This window comes from Castor canadensis, chromosome 11 (genome assembly GCF_047511655.1).
Source record: "Castor canadensis chromosome 11, mCasCan1.hap1v2, whole genome shotgun sequence".
In the NCBI taxonomy this organism is placed as follows: Eukaryota; Metazoa; Chordata; class Mammalia; order Rodentia; family Castoridae; genus Castor; species Castor canadensis.
In genome coordinates this window covers 41,252,081-41,268,266 of record NC_133396.1, presented here as the reverse complement: position 1 = coordinate 41,268,266, position 16,186 = coordinate 41,252,081, and the positions used below count along the sequence as shown (strand labels likewise).

Here is a 16,186-nt window from a genome sequence, read left to right as displayed (position 1 = left end):
CCCCAAACTAATGTACATGTTTAATGCAATTCCCATAAAAATTCCAATGACATTCATTAAAGAGATTGAAAAATCTACTGTTAAATTTATATGGAAACAAGAGGCTACGAATAGCCAAGGCAATACTCAGTCAAAAGAACAATGCAGGAGGTATTACAATACCTGACTTCAAACTATATTACAAAGCAATAACAATAAAAACAGCATGGTACTGGCACAAAAACAGACATGAAGACCAGTGGAACAGAATAGAGGATCCAGATATGAAGCCACACAACTATAAGCAACTTATCTTTGACAAAGGAGCTAAAAATATACGATGGAGAAATAGCAGCCTCTTCAACAAAAACTGCTGGGAAAACTGGTTAGCAGTCCGCAAAAAACTGAAACTAGATCCATGTATATCACCCTATACCAAGATTAACTCAAAATGGATCAAGGATCTTAATATCAGACCACAAACTCTTAAGTTGATACAGGAAAGAGTAGGAAATACTCTGGAGTTAGTACGTATAGGTAAGAACTTTCTCAATGACACCCCAGCAGCACAGCAGCTAAGAGATAGCATAGATAAATGGGACCTCATAAAGCTAAAAAGCTGCTGTTCATCAAAACAAATGGTCTCTAAACTGAAGAGAACACCCACAGAGTGGGAGAAAATATTTGCCAACTATACATCAGACAAAGGACTGATAATCAGAATATATAGGGAACTTAAAAAACTAAATTCTCCCAAAACTAATGAACCAATAAAGAAATGGGCACGTGAACTAAACAGAACTTTCTCAAAAGAAGAAATTCAAATGGCCAGAAAACACATGAACAAATGCTCACCATCTCTAGCAATAAAGGAAATGCAAATTAAAACCACTCTAAGATTCCACCTCACCCCTGTTAGAATAGCCATCATCAGCATCACCACCAACAACAGGTGTTGGCGAGGATGTGGGGAACAAGGAACCCTCTTACACTGTTGGTGGGAATGTAGACTAGTACAACCACTCTGGAAAAAAATTTGGAGGCTACTTGAAAAGCTAGACATGGATCTACCATTTGATCCAGCAATACCACTCTTGGGGATATACCCAAAAGACTGTGACACAGGTTACTCCAGAGGCACCTGCACATCCATGTTTATTGCGGCACTATTCATAATAGCTAAGTTATGGAAACAGCCAAGATGCCCCACCACTGACGAATGGATTAAGAAAATGTGGTATCTATACACAATGGAATTCTATGTAACCATGAAGAAGATCGAAATGTTATCATTCGCTGGTAAATGGATGGAATTGGAGAACATCATTCTGAGTGAGGTTAGCCTGGCCCAAAAGACCAAAAATCGTATGTTCTCCCTCATATGTGGACATTAGATCAAGGGCAAATACAACAAGGGGATTGGACTATGAGCACATGATAAAAGCAAGAGCACACAAGGAAGGGGTGAGGATAGGTAAGACACCTAAAAAACAAGCTAGCATTTGTTGCCCTTAACTCAGAGAAACTAAAGCAGATACCTTAAAGCAACTGTGGCCAATAGGAAAAGGGGAACAGGTACTAGAGAAAGGGTTAGATCAAAAAGAATTAACCTAGAAGGTAACACCCACGCACAGGAAATCAATGTGAGTCAATGCCCTGTATAGCTATCCTAATCTCAATCAGCAAAAACACTTGTTCCTTCCTATTATTGCTTATACTCTCTCTACAACAAAATTAGAAATAAGGGCAAAATAGTTTCTGCTGGGTATTGAGGAGCGGGGAGAAGGAGGGGGCGGAGTGGGTGGTAAGGGATGGGGTGGGGGCAGGGGGTAGAAATCAACCAAGCCTTGTATGCACATATGAATAATAAAAGAAAAATTGAAAAAAAAAAAGAATGCTGGTTAGTATTGTAGTGCTAGATTTACTACTCTCAGAAGAACTAAAGTTGAAATAGGCTCAGGTAGGTCAAATATCCAGGGACAGAGTCAGATAGCTGGTAAGTCATTGAGCCAGACTTTTAACTTGGGTTATCGTGCTCTGAGTTCCAGATTTTCCTCATTATGCCCATTTGTTCTGTCTATAACAAATGTAGGAGTCAAACTATGGTCATGAGAGCCTTGCAGCATTTAGTCTGCTACAGAAGACACACCATTCTTGTTTAAGTACGTAGGCTGATACAAAGGAACTCCTTCTGCTTATTTGTACCTTGGTGACAGCTTTCAAGAAGGAGTTAGGCACTTGGGAGCATGGCTTATGTGCCTAGCAAGCACAAGGTCCTGAGTTCTACCCCAGTCCTGCCCTGAAAAAACGAAAATCAGGCTGAGCTAGAAAAATGGGTGTTGCAGATTTCTTGCTGAATTGAGACCTGATAGTTTGGGCAGATGTCTTTTATAATGAGCCTCAAGTTGCCCTTCGTCCTTGTACTTTTCAACACTGTAGGGTTTTAATACTCAAATGTAAAATGTAGAACATTAATGCCTCAATCCTTACAAAAGTAGACCTCATTCAGTGCTTGTAACAAACCTAGCAGAATCAATCTTGATAAAGCACTTGTATGAACAGGTCTGAGGGCAGGAAGAATGAGGGGTATGGAGATAAGGAGTCTTGGAGGAAGGGAAAGAGATCACAGTTCTCTTGTCATTTTCCCTTTTAACTTACCATCTCTGGAGAATCCTGATTAGGAACTTCTAGTTAAGTTATTTCATGTCTCAAAGGGAAACCTGTTGGCATATAGTGATACTCAACACTTCAAGCTTTTCTTCCTAGGCATCTGAAAAATAATGATGGTGGAGTGGATTCTTCCTTATAACATAATATAGTATACTGCTTATGAGATTTCTATACAGAATAGATCACTTTCATGATTTGTCTTTTATTCTCAGACAGAAGCATTAAAATGCGTGGCTCAGGCTAGCAAGAACAGATCGCTGGCAGATTTTGAAAAGGTGAGCATGGTTATTGGATTGGCAGGGGATGGGTGGAGGAGAGGGATATTTAAGTACTATTTATTTATGCAGTGTAAGTGATGGTTAAGTTTATTAGGAAAGGACTTTACTTCAGTAGACTGTAAGCAGGTCATCTCTGGAGTGAGAACAAGAATGACCTTAAGTACTTTTTAAAGATACTTAATATAGTTTCAAAAGAAATTACAAAGGCAGTACAGAGTGATCCCATGTCCCCTTAGTATAATATCAAAACCAGGGAATAGATAATTAGTTTTATACAGCAAAATTTGTTGGGTTGATCTAGATTATATTTCACTTATACATAATACTTTATAGTTTCAAAAAGTTCTTCGGGCTGGAATGTGGTTCAAGTGGTAGAGCATTTGTTTAGTAGGTGCAAGGCTCTGAGTTCAAACCCCTAGTATCACCCAAAAAAAAAAAAAATCTTGGTATGCTTTTTTTCACAGCAAAGCTATTACCTGCATTTTGTGGTATGGGAACTGGGAATCAGGAGGGTACCTAAAGTCACACAGCTAATAGGTGTCTTGGTTTCACTCAGGCCTAATGCTTTTGCACACAGTACAGCCATTAGTATTCCTTCAGTTCCAGAAATGCCAGGTCTGCTTGTCCTCTGTGGACAAAAGAGAAGCCTTGATGTGTACATTTGGCCCAAAAGAAACTTTGTCAGCATGCTGTTCTAGGATTTAACTCTTGTGACTTGTACTCGTTGTTTGGGAAGTTTCAAAATGGGAGAAACACTGGTTTAGGCTTTAGGGTGAGATTTACATATTCTTTTCTGAACCTCTGTCCTCTTAGTTTGAGTATAGTGACCAACTTAAAAACAAACCTAAATCCAGAAAGAAAAGCAATATAAATACAGACTAGGCCACAGGGCTCTGACTGTCTCTGATTCATCATCTTCCTGGAGGGTTCTTGCTTATTCCTGTTGCCCCTTATTTGGCATGATTTGTCTGCTTCTTAGAACACAGCTAATGTGAGGCTAGGATACTGAAACTATTACTAAAGGTCAATACATCACACACATGATCACGGCCTAGATCATTTTATCACAAATTTGGGATATTTGTTGAAACACTTCTTCCAAGCAGTTCTTTGGAAAGCGGTTTCTGTGTTCAGATATTTGGGAAATACTAGGGTCAAACAAAATTGGAAAAAAAATTTTTTTTTTTTTAACTGCAGAACCACACTGTACTAATATTCCTCACAAAACTTCTAAGAGCTAGTTGTGTAATTAAGCATTTCTCATTATTAAACCTCAGAATTCTTTGACATACATGCTGAGAAATGGTTGTGTAGTTACATTGGCTTATAAGCAAAGCTGCTCTTGAGTGTTACATGATTTAAACTGTTGACATGAGCATTTTGGATAGAAAGATGGTGGCTCCAGTTTTTGCTTCTCATGCTCGCTCTCACTTTCCCTTTCTCCTCCTTTCCTCTTTTCCCTCTCCTTCCCTCCCCCCTCCCTCCTTGAGGGAGTTTGAACTTATGGCCTATGCTTGCTACATAAATATTCTGCCACTTGACTGCAACTCTTCCCACTTGAGCCACAACTCTTCTACTTTCTGTCTTGGCTTTTATTTCCCCACATCTCCCAGAACTTTGTCTGATTATGTATAGTTTCAGGGCCAATAAACTACTCAGGAAGCTAAGAGTAGTGTGATTTAGTGCTTCTACTTGCCAATGTCTGCTACTGGCTCTTTTGGCAGGCCCTAACAGACTATCGGGCAGAGCTCCGTGATGACCCAATCATCAGCACACACTTGGCTAAGTTGTATGATAACTTACTGGAACAGAATCTGATTCGAGTCATTGAACCTTTTTCCCGAGTACAGGTAAGAACCCTCCTGAGTACCCTGTTTCTGGCTAGGCATTCTCATTTTACCCACCTCCCTTTCCACATCTGTCCAAAATAGGAACTCACCTCCTATAGTGTGCCTATGAGCAAGGACCTGGTCTAGTCTCGATGGGAAATAAGAGTCAAGGAGAAGGATGGTGGGATAGAAGCTTGTGTTCTGAGTAGTCTCCTGATATGTCATTATACATGTGGCAAATATTTTTCTATATTGGGTATGTGGGGCAGGACAGGAGTATGTTTGTTGCGTATAATGATGGAGGTCAGTCAAGTGGACAGAGCAGAAGAGACCCACGCATGGGCAAGAAAAACTTGGACCTTTAGAGACATCAGGTTCAAGAGACACAGAAATTTCTTTCCTGTCCCCCTTCTTGTATTGGAGATTTTTAAAAAAGTAAAACTTTCAGTTTTGGTGTCTTTGCCTTTTCTTTTAGATTGAACACATATCTAGCCTCATCAAACTCTCCAAGGTAAGGAGTTCTCAGGCCGTCTAGGGGGTAGGGATGGGAAGAAGTGGTGTGGAAGGGCTGGCATTTGTACCCAGTGGGCCTTATTGGAAAACTCCCAAGCTTCTCAGTAGAGAATGGGGAATGGGGGCTCAGAGCTAGAGTTGCATTGTTGCTCTTTTGTTTACAATCCATTTGCCCTAACACCCTTTCTACAAAGCATTCATGTGAGGGTGATCTCTGACTAACGGATACTGGTTCCTTAATCATGTGCTTTGATTTTAGGCCGACGTAGAAAGAAAATTATCACAGATGATTCTTGACAAGAAGTTTCATGGTGAGTAACAAACACAGGCAAGGGGGCTGGTGGTGATGGTGATGAGATGAGTGTATGGGTATATCTTTAAAGCAAGTGTCCTGTTTGTTTCTCTAATGGTTCTCTGGGATACTGACCCATCTTCCCTGGGATGAGTGTTTAATAAATACATGCAAATGGAACAGAGAAACAAATTCTGTTTCCCTTTTCTGGAGAAAGTGAGGCAGGTAGGGAACAGCTGCTTCACAATTTTTTGTCTAATCTCAACTTTTACCTGGGTTTCCCTTGTGTTTCTTGCAGGGATTTTGGACCAGGGGGAGGGTGTCCTGATCATTTTCGATGAACCCCCAGTAGATAAAACTTATGAAGCTGCTCTGGAAACAATTCAGAACATGAGTAAAGTAGTGGACTCCCTCTACAACAAAGCCAAGAAACTGACATAGGTGAGTGCCTGCCCCGGGACCCAGGGCTGGGCAGCGCTGTCTTCTGCCTGTCAAGACTGAAAACCTCTTCCTGGCTTCCTGATTGACACTGCTCTGTCTTCTCTTGCAGAGTTGGATCTGTAGCAGTCCTTTGGAGTGTGTGTGGCGGGAGAGTGAAACCTTGGGGGAAATGCTAGGAGATTCTTTTTTTTTGTTGTTGTTCTACTTTTCGCTGGGAAAGTTTTTAAATCCTCATTTGGTGCATCTGTATTCCAGCCAATAGATGTGCCAGTTTTCATGTAATCTTTACTGGCCCAACTTGGGAGTGGGAAAATTGCTTAAAAAAAAAGAAAAAGAAAAAAAAAAAGATTATTCTAAATAAAAGGAAAAAGGCTTACACTACCTAAAGCTGTGCTCTCTGCCTCTTGGGAGAGGGCTGCAAAGCCAGGCACCCCACCAACCACTAGGGGTCCTACGCCACCTGCTGGGCGTCACCTCTCCTCCTTTTCAGAATTGGGTGTTTGCTGACCATCAAAAGCAACGACTTTTTATTCTGTTTGTACTGAACCAAAACAAACAACTGTGTATAGACTGCTGTTTTCTTTTTTTATTTGAAATGAGGCGTTTTGGTGTTCTTTCCCCTGCCATTTGGCCTGTCCACCCTTCTCCCTGGACATTGGCTCCAGCAGACTAGCCGAAGGTCCTGCCGCCACCACCGTCGCCACCACAGCAGCAGCAGCAGCAGCAGCAGCAGCAGCAGCAGCAGCAGCACCCGCACGGCTCCGCTCTGACCTGTGAAGGAATGGGGACAAGGCCAGGAGCTAGTGTTCACGGCCACGCAGGGAGCAGTGTGGGTCCTCAGCACCCAGGGGGCCTGCTGTGCATGTGGCTTTTCTTTTTAACACAATAACTAGATTAGATGTCAGTGTTTTAACTGCCCCTCTTCTTTCCTCTCTCTTTTGCTCTTCTCTCTCTCCCCCTTCGCAGCCAGGAAACCATCTCCTTCTCTCTCCCCTCCAGAGGAGTTGGGCTTTCTAAACTCCATCTACTTTTCTCCCTCTCCCCTGCTCCTCTCCTGCTGTCAGATGGGTTTATTCCTTTTTTAAACAGTGAACATTGGAAATGAGACTGTGGGGTGTTTTTTTTTCCCTCTCTCCCCTTTTCCTTGTTGTGTTTCGAGCAACCTCATGTTCCCTTCCCAGGGAGTTTATTTACCTCTTAGAACTCAATGGGTGGGAGGTAGAGCACTGTATTTCAGCATGTTTTGTTTTCTGATGCAATTACATAGCAAGGCTTTAATGCCATTTGGGCAGGTAAGCTTCTGTACCTTTGCTATGCTCTACTGTATTTTCTTCTCTCATCTTCTCTTTTCCTTTTCTCTCTTTTTCTACTTGTCCTGCTCCTTCCTGCTGGCCTCCTTTTCTTTTTTCTTTACCTTTCTCAGATTATCTTTCCAGGTTTTCGTAATAAATTTATATTTTGTAAAAGGATTTTGTTGTACCAGGTTTTGCATCTTCACTAAATCTGACTGGCTTTTATTTTCCTCTCCAAAATCAGGTTTTTGTTTTCAACATCTCCCCATCATGTCCAGTCACTGTTTTGGTTTTGGCACCATCAATATCAAATGTACAAACGGTTCTTGCTAACCAACACCAGGTATATCTGATGTTCAGATGAGTTCCAATAAAAATAATTTTTTTTTCAAAAATTGTCTTTTCTTGAGTGCTGGAGGGTGTCTAAGCAAGTTCAAATAGCTCAATAATAGACTGGAGAAAACTGTTATCTCATTTGCTTGATCGGAGTTCTGTAGCTGGATTTGGAGTTCAGGTTTGGAGGACTTGGGCAGGAAAATTGATCTGTAGGGTCTGAAATCAGAAATGGAATTCAAGTAACTTTTTCCTAGGCAGTGTGTTCCAGTTGAGGACATGTGGGTTTGGGTGGTAATCCTTGGTACAGTGAGGTGATCATCAGTGATGTGAGGAACAAAGAAGTAATGGAAGTACAAGTACATAGACTCCTGACACCCATGTGGTGTAGTTTTCTTTTGGAGTCTTCAAAAGCAGCTGTTTCATACTGCCCTCAACCCCAGAAATGGGTCTTCTGCATAGCTCAGGGGTTCCGCCAAACTCTCCAGTTTGAGCAGTTTTGCTATTCTCAGTTCTAGTATTGTTTCTGTGTGTAATTATATTTACAGACATTTTGCTTTTATAAAGGACTTAAATAATGATCTGGAGCAGAGAGGAGAGGGTTTCCCATATCTAGGGCAACCCTGAGGGGCTCAGAGCAGTAACCCTTTTCTCTGCTCCCCTCAGTCTAAGTTTGATAACTTCTGCCAGACCTGTGCTGTGCAATGCACAGCCCTAATCTTGTGGCTGTCAAGCCCTTGGAATGCGGCTAGTTCAAACTGTGATGTGCTATAAGCATAATCACAAACCAGTCATCAAAGGCTTAGTATGAAAAAAGGAATGTAAAGTATCTCAATAACTTTTCTATGTGTATTGAAATATTGGGGTATATTGGGTTAAATAAAGTATTAAAATTCATGTTTCCTTTTACTTATTTTAATGTGGTTTCTTGGCAGTAGCACATTACCTACGTGGCTAATAGCTGTACTGTGCTGTTGGACAGCACTGCTCCAGACCATCAGGACAAGCATTTGTGCCTATTTCTCTTCCCAGGCCTCATGTAGGCTAGTCTAAGCATCACTGAGAGGCTCAGCTGGGCAGCTGGCCATGGACTGGGCTCTTTGAGGGTCCCTTTTTGGCCCCAAGTGTTCATGATGTCAGGACTTTGTGTGTTGAGACTGCTGGTGTGTGTTTCTCTGCTATGTGCTGGAGTTATATAATCTGTTCTGCTCATAAGGGCCACTAGATGCTGCTCTGATCCCTGAAAAAACAGACATCCTCAGGAGCCAGGACTCAGCATGCCTCTATGTGGAATCTTTTCTGGAAGCTGTAGCTGGGTGCTTGCTGCCTTGGCCTCCTTGCCTTGGGGCAGCATGGGTAGTGGGGTATGCAGAGCAGGGGACTCCTGTAGCATTGCAGGCAGGGGCAGCCCAGCCCAGCCCAGCAAGGCAGTTAAGAAGACTAGGCCTTCTGGCAGCTAGAAATAGGCTATAGGATAAGTAGGATGATTGATAGGGATGGGAGTTAGATAGCTTCTCTGTAGCTATCTGATGAAGAGGACTGGGAAGAAAACAGCTCTGCCTCATTCAGATGGGTCTGCCTTCTAGGTTCTTGATCCTGCTAGTTTTGACAGATTGTTGTACTTTCTTCTTTGCTTAATAGTTGGAGCAGTGATAGGAGCTGGGGGGTGGAGAATGGTGGTGGGTTTGAGTGGGCAGAGGAGCTGTGGTGCCTGAAAACAGGTGAGACCTGGTAGGTAGGATTCCTGACAGCCTCTTCTTCCATTCCTGCTCTGCTGCAAACATGATTTTTGCCCCTGACGAGGCTGGAGTAGTTGTGCAGAAAGCTCATTTTGAAGGCACTAGGAAGGGCTGACTAGACAGAAGCAGAAGAGGACACTGGAGTGCAGCCAGGACAAGGCCCATGCAAATGTGCTGCTTTGGTTTGGGACCTGGGGTGAAATAGTATGGTCCACTGTGAATTGGAATAGCTAGAGTTGAAATTCAGTTACAGGTAATATCACGTTTTTCTAAGGGGTGACTATAGGATTAGAAATCTGGGTATCATTTGGGAAATGCAAAGTATTTAATCTTTGCTCAACACTAGAGCTTTAAGGGGAGCATAAGACAATGTGGACATGAAGCCAGCTTGGGAGTTGGAAGAACTGGGAGCTGGAAGAACAAAGGCTGGCTTTCACCTCTGCCTGACAGGAAGAGGCACTGGGCCAGGGGACATGAGAGAAAAGAGGGGTGAGGAGAGATCCATTTGAAGACCAGGTAGAATTGCTAGTCAATATTGTTTGTTCCCACCCAAACTCAGGAGGTTTGAGTCCCAATGTTACAGTGCTGAGAGGTAGTGGGAACTTTAAGAGGTATTAAATCACTAAGAGTTTACTTAATGCAGTTCCTGCAGGAGTAGGTAATTATAGCAGGTTGCCACAAGCTAGCCTAGCCCACAGGGGCTTGTTTGCAAGCTCTTCCGCCATGAGATGAAGCCTTGAAGCCTTCAACTGAGCATATTCGGTCACAGGACCTTGGACCACCACCCTCCAGAACTGTGAGCTGAACACGCCTGTTTTCTTTATAGATTACCTAGTGTCAGGTGCTGGGTTCTAGCAACAGAAAATGAGCCAAACAAGCTCAGACAGTGAGGGGCATCAGGAAGGAGCACACTGCTAAACTGGCCTTCCTCTAAGAGATCGGGACAATTGCTGTGGATGTTCTGAAGGACTGTGGAGAGAACCCTTTGGTACAAAGCAGTGCATTTTCCACTCCGGGGTCACCCAGATCCCTGAAGCTTTCAGTTACCACTGTTGACAGACTCTCTGGGTAATACATACACTCTATCTAGCATTTTCTGACTTGGTGGCAGCATTGCTCCGAATGACACCAGACTCCTTTCCTGGTCTCCTTGGGCAGCTAGCTGAACTGGTACAAGTGGATAGTCAAGCGTGCTGGCATGGTCAGGAATTCTCCTGGTCCAGAGATGGCAATCTGAGGTAAGATCTGGTTTGTGGCTGTTTACCAGGTGTTTGGCCAGGTTTTAGTCTATCTCCAGAACTAAACCAGTATGATCAATAATAAACGAGCAGCAGGCCTTTGCGAAGGGTCTGGAGTCCTGGCTATGAGTGGTACAGCTCTTAACAGAATTTTACCCAGCTTTGCAATTTTACAGGCATCAAGTTTTCAAATTGCACATATTTTGAACAGAAAATGTTTAAATCTGAGAGGCGAAGGCTGACTGGAGATGCAGCTGCTTTAGGTTTAACATAACAGGAGCTTCCAGGTCGTATCCATGTTGGGCTTCGGACTTGCCCGCGCAGGGCAGTGGCTCAGCTGGGGGCCTCAGGTCTTGTCAGCTGTGGTGTGGGGGCGCCGGCCGGTTTGTGGGGTGGTCCAGAGCCGCACTCCTTTCCGGCCTGGATTTCGGAAATGTACCCAGGCGGCAGGCCTTCATCCTGGGAAAGGGAGCGCCGGGAAGAGCTTCGCCGCCCGGCTGGGGCCACGGACTCCTCACACAACAGGGCAACACCCCGGCAGCGGGCCGCGGCCAACAGCGCCCGCGCGGTCGCAGCTGCGGGCGCCGTGGCGGGAACAAAGGCAGCACGTGTCTGGGCGGGGCGGACGACCGGGCGGCTCCGCCCCTCAGAGGCGCGTCCCACCCGCACGCTGCGCGGCGCGGGCGCCGGGGACTCACGGGGCCTGGCTGCAGCGGGCGGCGGGCAGTGCGGGAGGGGGCGGCATCCGAGGGCGGGGCGGGTACCGTGAGTCCCTGCCGCCGTCCGAGCCGCCCACTGCATGGGGTGCGGCAAGTAGAGGCTCCTCCACTTCGCAGCCGCGTCTGCTGCACCGTGCGCGGCTCGGGTTGAAGACGCCGGCGGCCGCGGCTCAGCGGCGAGACCAGGCCCGCCAGGGTTGGCGCGTGGACGGCGCGCGCGCCCCCGAGAAGGAGCCGCTGAGGCGCGCGCCGGGGCCAGGGGCGGGAGCGCCGCGGCCAGGGCGCTGGCGAGGGCGGCCGAGTGGGGGGCGGGGCCGCGGCGCCTGCAGAACCTTGGACAGAAGCTCCGGAGCCGCCGCCGCCGCCGAGCGCGAGCTCCGCCGCGGCGCGCATTGCGGACGGTCCGGAGCGCAGGAGCCGCCGCCTGCCGGGTAAGCCTGCGCTGGGCGGCCGTACGCTGACTTGGGGAGCCGGGGACCGAGGCGGGGTCCGCAGCCGCCTCCCTGGCATCCGGGTCCCTCCCTGCTGCGCCTCCGGACCGCAGCGGCGGCGGCGGGCGGGGGTGCTGCAGTGGAGGCGGTTAGGTTGCGGGGCGGGGGCGCGGACGGGGTCGTGGAGGCCGGGAAGGGCCCCGCGTGGGTCCGGGCCCTTGGGCCGCGGAGGCGCAGAACGAAGGGGCGCGGCGCCGGGCCCCGCCCGGTGCTGAGAACCATCTTGTTTTCCACGCAGATCCGGAGGGGACGCCCGCGTCCCGGGAGCGCCCCCTCCTCCTTCCCGGGGCCTCCGCAGCCTCGGTGAGTCGTTTTTTCCCTCCGGCCGGCAGGCTGGGCGCGCAGGGGCGCGGGCCCCCGCCGGGCGCGCAGCGGCACCATGGGCACGGTGCTGTCCCTGTCACCCAGCTACCGGAAGGCCACGCTGTTTGAGGATGGCGCGGCCACGGTGGGTCACTATACGGCGGTGCAGAACAGCAAGAACGCAAAGGACAAGAACCTGAAGCGGCACTCCATCATCTCCGTGCTGCCTTGGAAGAGGATCGTGGCCGTGTCGGCCAAGAAGAAGAACTCGAAGAAGGTGCAGCCCAACAGCAGCTACCAGAACAACATCACGCACCTCAACAATGAGAACCTGAAGAAGTCGCTGTCGTGCGCCAACCTGTCCACGTTCGCCCAGCCCCCACCGGCCCAGCCGCCCGCACCCCCGGCCAGCCAGCTCTCAGGCTCCCAGACCGGAGTCTCCTCCTCCGTGAAGAAGGCCCCGCACCCTGCCGTCAGCTCTGCAGGGACACCCAAGCGAGTCATCGTCCAGGCGTCCACCAGCGAGCTGCTGCGCTGCCTGGGCGAGTTTCTCTGCCGCCGGTGCTACCGCCTGAAGCACCTGTCCCCCACGGACCCCGTGATCTGGCTGCGCAGTGTGGACCGCTCGCTGCTTCTGCAGGGCTGGCAGGACCAGGGCTTCATCACTCCGGCCAACGTGGTCTTCCTCTACATGCTCTGCAGGGATGTCATCTCCTCCGAGGTGGGCTCCGACCGCGAGCTCCAGGCGGTCCTGCTGACCTGCCTGTACCTCTCCTACTCCTACATGGGCAACGAGATCTCCTATCCCCTCAAGCCCTTCCTGGTGGAGAGCTGCAAGGAGGCCTTTTGGGACCGTTGCCTCTCTGTCATCAACCTCATGAGCTCCAAGATGCTGCAGATCAATGCCGACCCACACTACTTCACACAAGTGTTCTCCGACCTGAAGAATGAGAGTGGCCAGGAGGACAAGAAGCGGCTCCTCCTAGGGCTCGATCGGTGAGCCCTGTAGCTGGCATCATGGCTCAAGGATTCCATTCATTTTTAAAAATTTACTACTAAGCAAATCCAGTTTTGTGTACAGTATGTGTTTAGCAAAGCCACCAAGGGCCTCTCCCTTCCCATGTGCTCTCCTTGGGGTTTTTTTCCAGCCCTGTCAAGAACTCTGGGGACTTTTGGACTCAAGCCTTTGTACAAACCCAGAAGATGTGTTCAGAGCCACACAGGCCGCTGACCTCTCTCTTTGGGGAACTTGAGGGATTGACCTGCCCTGGTTGAACGTGCCCTTGCAGGATCCAGGGTGGGTGAGGCTGTCCGCTACTCCCTGGAAGGGAGCTGTAGAGTGGATAGGCCCAGGGCGGATTTGGGATTTCTGGTCGGAGGCAGGGCTTTTCCTGGCAATTGTTTTGGGTGGTTCCTTCTCCCAGGGGCTTCTGGAGCCAGCCACCCTAAGCCTCCCATTGGCAAGATTTTCACCGCCCTGGGAGGTCTTCAGGGCAGGTGGGGACAGCCAGTCTCGGGCAGAGCTTGTGTCCTGTTGATGATTGTGCCCAGCCCTGTTTGCAGTTTTCTTTTTTAGGGAGAAGGGCTTTCCTTTAGTGGAGAAGTGGAACTTGTCTCCCACCCCATCCACTGCTCTCAGCTTCCACATTAGTTTGGCTGATGAGCTGGTTTGCCTCATTAGGCTCTCTCATTTTGGGTCCAAGCTAAAGGGGTGGGGTGAAGCTGGGGACAGCTCCTTTCCTGGGTGTGTTTTTCATTTGAATAATGCAGCTTAGTCACCTGGGGAAAGCCAGGATAGTAGCAGGTGCCCATTAGCAACACCTGCCTTCTGGTGCCCCCCTCAAGTGCTGAGGCCTCTTGCTGGTGCACAGGACATGTGTCCTGCGGAACTGGGGAAGGTGATCCGTGATAGGGGAGGTGGTAATGGTATGTCCTGCCCCACCCCTTGGTAATTTACAGCTGTTCCCAAACAGCTTGGTTTCTCTTGGAGAGGAAGCCTTACTCTGCACGGCCCAGCAAGACAGCTGAATCTTGGAGACAGTTACAGGATGGGGGTGTGACTCCTGATTGCTTTGGAAGCTTGGCAGTTCTACGACTTGCAGCTGCTGGTCTTGGTGCTCACCTTACCCTAGTGGCTGCAGAAACACGTGATGTGGACTTCACTGATTTTTTCTTTCTAATTCTCCCAGACTGGTGACTCCGGGCTTGGGAGAGGTTCAAGAGAAGGAAGCAAATCTTCCTGCATGGCCCCCACCTTGGCTTTGGGGAACAAAGAGCAATGCTACAGAGGATTCTCTCTTCCAGTCCCTGGGAAGTGCTGGAACTGGGGGCTAGGATGGGGAAGGCAGAGGTCTTTTTTATATAGGATTAGGTTCTAGGTGGTTGCTGACTTCTGCACAAGCACTACTGAAATTCACATTAAAAATGAAAGCTGTGAAATTGAGGTCCCTATTTAAGAGGCCTGGAGCAGGAGACTGTTGGCTCCAGGTGTTTCCAGAGGCGGGGAAGAGGTCCTGCTTTGGCTAGAGAGTCTCCTTCCAGCTCCTCAGAGGCCCACACTGAGCCAACCCTGGACCATCGGATGATCCAGTGCAGAGCTAGAAGGCTCTGCAGCTGCGAGTGCAGACTTCACCGCAGCCCCTCTTCTGTACTGGTTTCCACACAGCTTGTCTTCAGGTCCTGCTGCCGTGTGCGACCTGAGCCTGGAGGCTTGTGAGGCAGCTGACCCCTGGTGGTGTGGAGAGGCGTTTTGGGTGCCAAGTCTCAGGAGGAGGGCGCATGTTTGTAGTCCATTCAGCTGGCCGAACCTGGCCTGGAACTGTGCCATTAAGTTGCATCCACAGGGTTCCAGTTTTGTGTCTGTTTCCTTCTATTTTTTTAAAAAATTGTTTGGAGGAGGTGCACATTTCAGGAGTGGGTGGGGACTAAGGAAGCAATTCTAGTTCCATCAATGTGAAGCCTGTGTTCTCTTCTCTCCCCTTGCACTGATCATCAGTATTGTGTAAAGGAACAACTGATATGCTTGAGTGTGCAAGCAACGAACCATTTGACATGCTGCTATGAAGACTACTTTTAAAATAACGAAGAAGAAGAAAAAAGAAAAACTAACCTTCAAAACCCCTTTATTCTTTAATTGTTGCTTTTACAGTGATATTGTGCATGCAACCAAGAGCATTTTGTGTCTTAAGAAAAATAATCTTAGAACAGATGGCTGTGACAATTACACCATGCAGAGATCAAGCTGCAGGAGTAAAAGCTCGGGATTTGGTTTTTCTCTTTTTTCTTGTAAACCTGAAGGGTTGATATATTCTTTCCATGCAGTTACTAGAATTTAGTTTTGTTCCAACAGTTAAACTTGGAATGAAAAGAAAATGTGCCATTTTTTTTCTCAGAATTCTTCATAGCTGTATATTTGAAACTGCTAATTACAACGTGTGATATATGTTGGTTTTTTAGTGCAATTTCTTCTGTAGCTATTCTTTGACCAAACTGTGGGTACTGTTAATTTATATTTGTCTCATTTTGTATGTATGTATAGTGTGTTTGTGAGTATGTGTGGTTTATAATCTGACAAAGTCATGAAGCTCAGTTTGGCTGTAATTTAATTCCCCTTCCCTGATTTTTATTTATTTTTGTACTGTGCTGATTGAATAAAATGCACTGACCATCCATTACATTGACCTCTTTTTGTGGGTCCGTCATTTGTAAGCAGGCTGGAGGTACCTTTAATACCTGATTCATTTACTCAGAGCAAATTGGATTTGTTATGGGGGAGGGGAACAGTTGGGGGAAGAGCTGAGCACATGAAGGTGATTAAGAAAGCAGCACAGTGGCTCACACCTGTAATCCTAGCTACTCAGGAGGCAGAGATCAGGAGGATCACACTTCGAAGCCAACCAAGGCAAATAGTTCCGAGAGACCCTGTCTGGAAAAAAAAAACCCGTCACAAAAAAAGGGCTGGTGGAGTAGATCAAGGTGTAGGCACTGAGTTCAAACCCCAGTACCACCAAAAAGAGGGGCGGGGGGAGGTGTGCTTCAGTTTAGGGGCTGGGCAGACACTCCCCTGGTG

At 47.5% G+C, this 16,186-nt stretch overlaps 2 protein-coding genes across 2 annotated transcripts in view; both read left to right on the top strand.

Moving 5' to 3' along the window:
- Psmd11 (proteasome 26S subunit, non-ATPase 11) overlaps positions 1-6,383 on the top strand; it is a 37,957-nt gene extending 31,574 nt beyond the window's left edge. The window contains exons 9-14 of the mRNA XM_020161500.2: positions 2,862-2,924; positions 4,652-4,777; positions 5,232-5,267; positions 5,529-5,580; positions 5,860-6,002; positions 6,112-6,383. Of these exons, the coding sequence (XP_020017089.1) occupies positions 2,862-2,924; positions 4,652-4,777; positions 5,232-5,267; positions 5,529-5,580; positions 5,860-6,002 (420 nt within the window). The 3' untranslated portion in view covers positions 6,112-6,383. The remainder of the gene's footprint in view (positions 1-2,861; positions 2,925-4,651; positions 4,778-5,231; positions 5,268-5,528; positions 5,581-5,859; positions 6,003-6,111) is intronic.
- Positions 6,384-11,668: 5,285 nt separating this feature from the next.
- Cdk5r1 (cyclin dependent kinase 5 regulatory subunit 1) lies at positions 11,669-15,797 on the top strand. The gene is made up of 2 exons (XM_074046363.1): positions 11,669-11,754; positions 12,053-15,797. The coding sequence occupies exon 2, from the start codon at positions 12,194-12,196 to the stop codon at positions 13,115-13,117; it is 924 nt and encodes a 307-aa protein (XP_073902464.1). The 5' UTR covers positions 11,669-11,754; positions 12,053-12,193; the 3' UTR covers positions 13,118-15,797.
- The last annotated feature ends 389 nt before the right edge of the window (positions 15,798-16,186 follow it).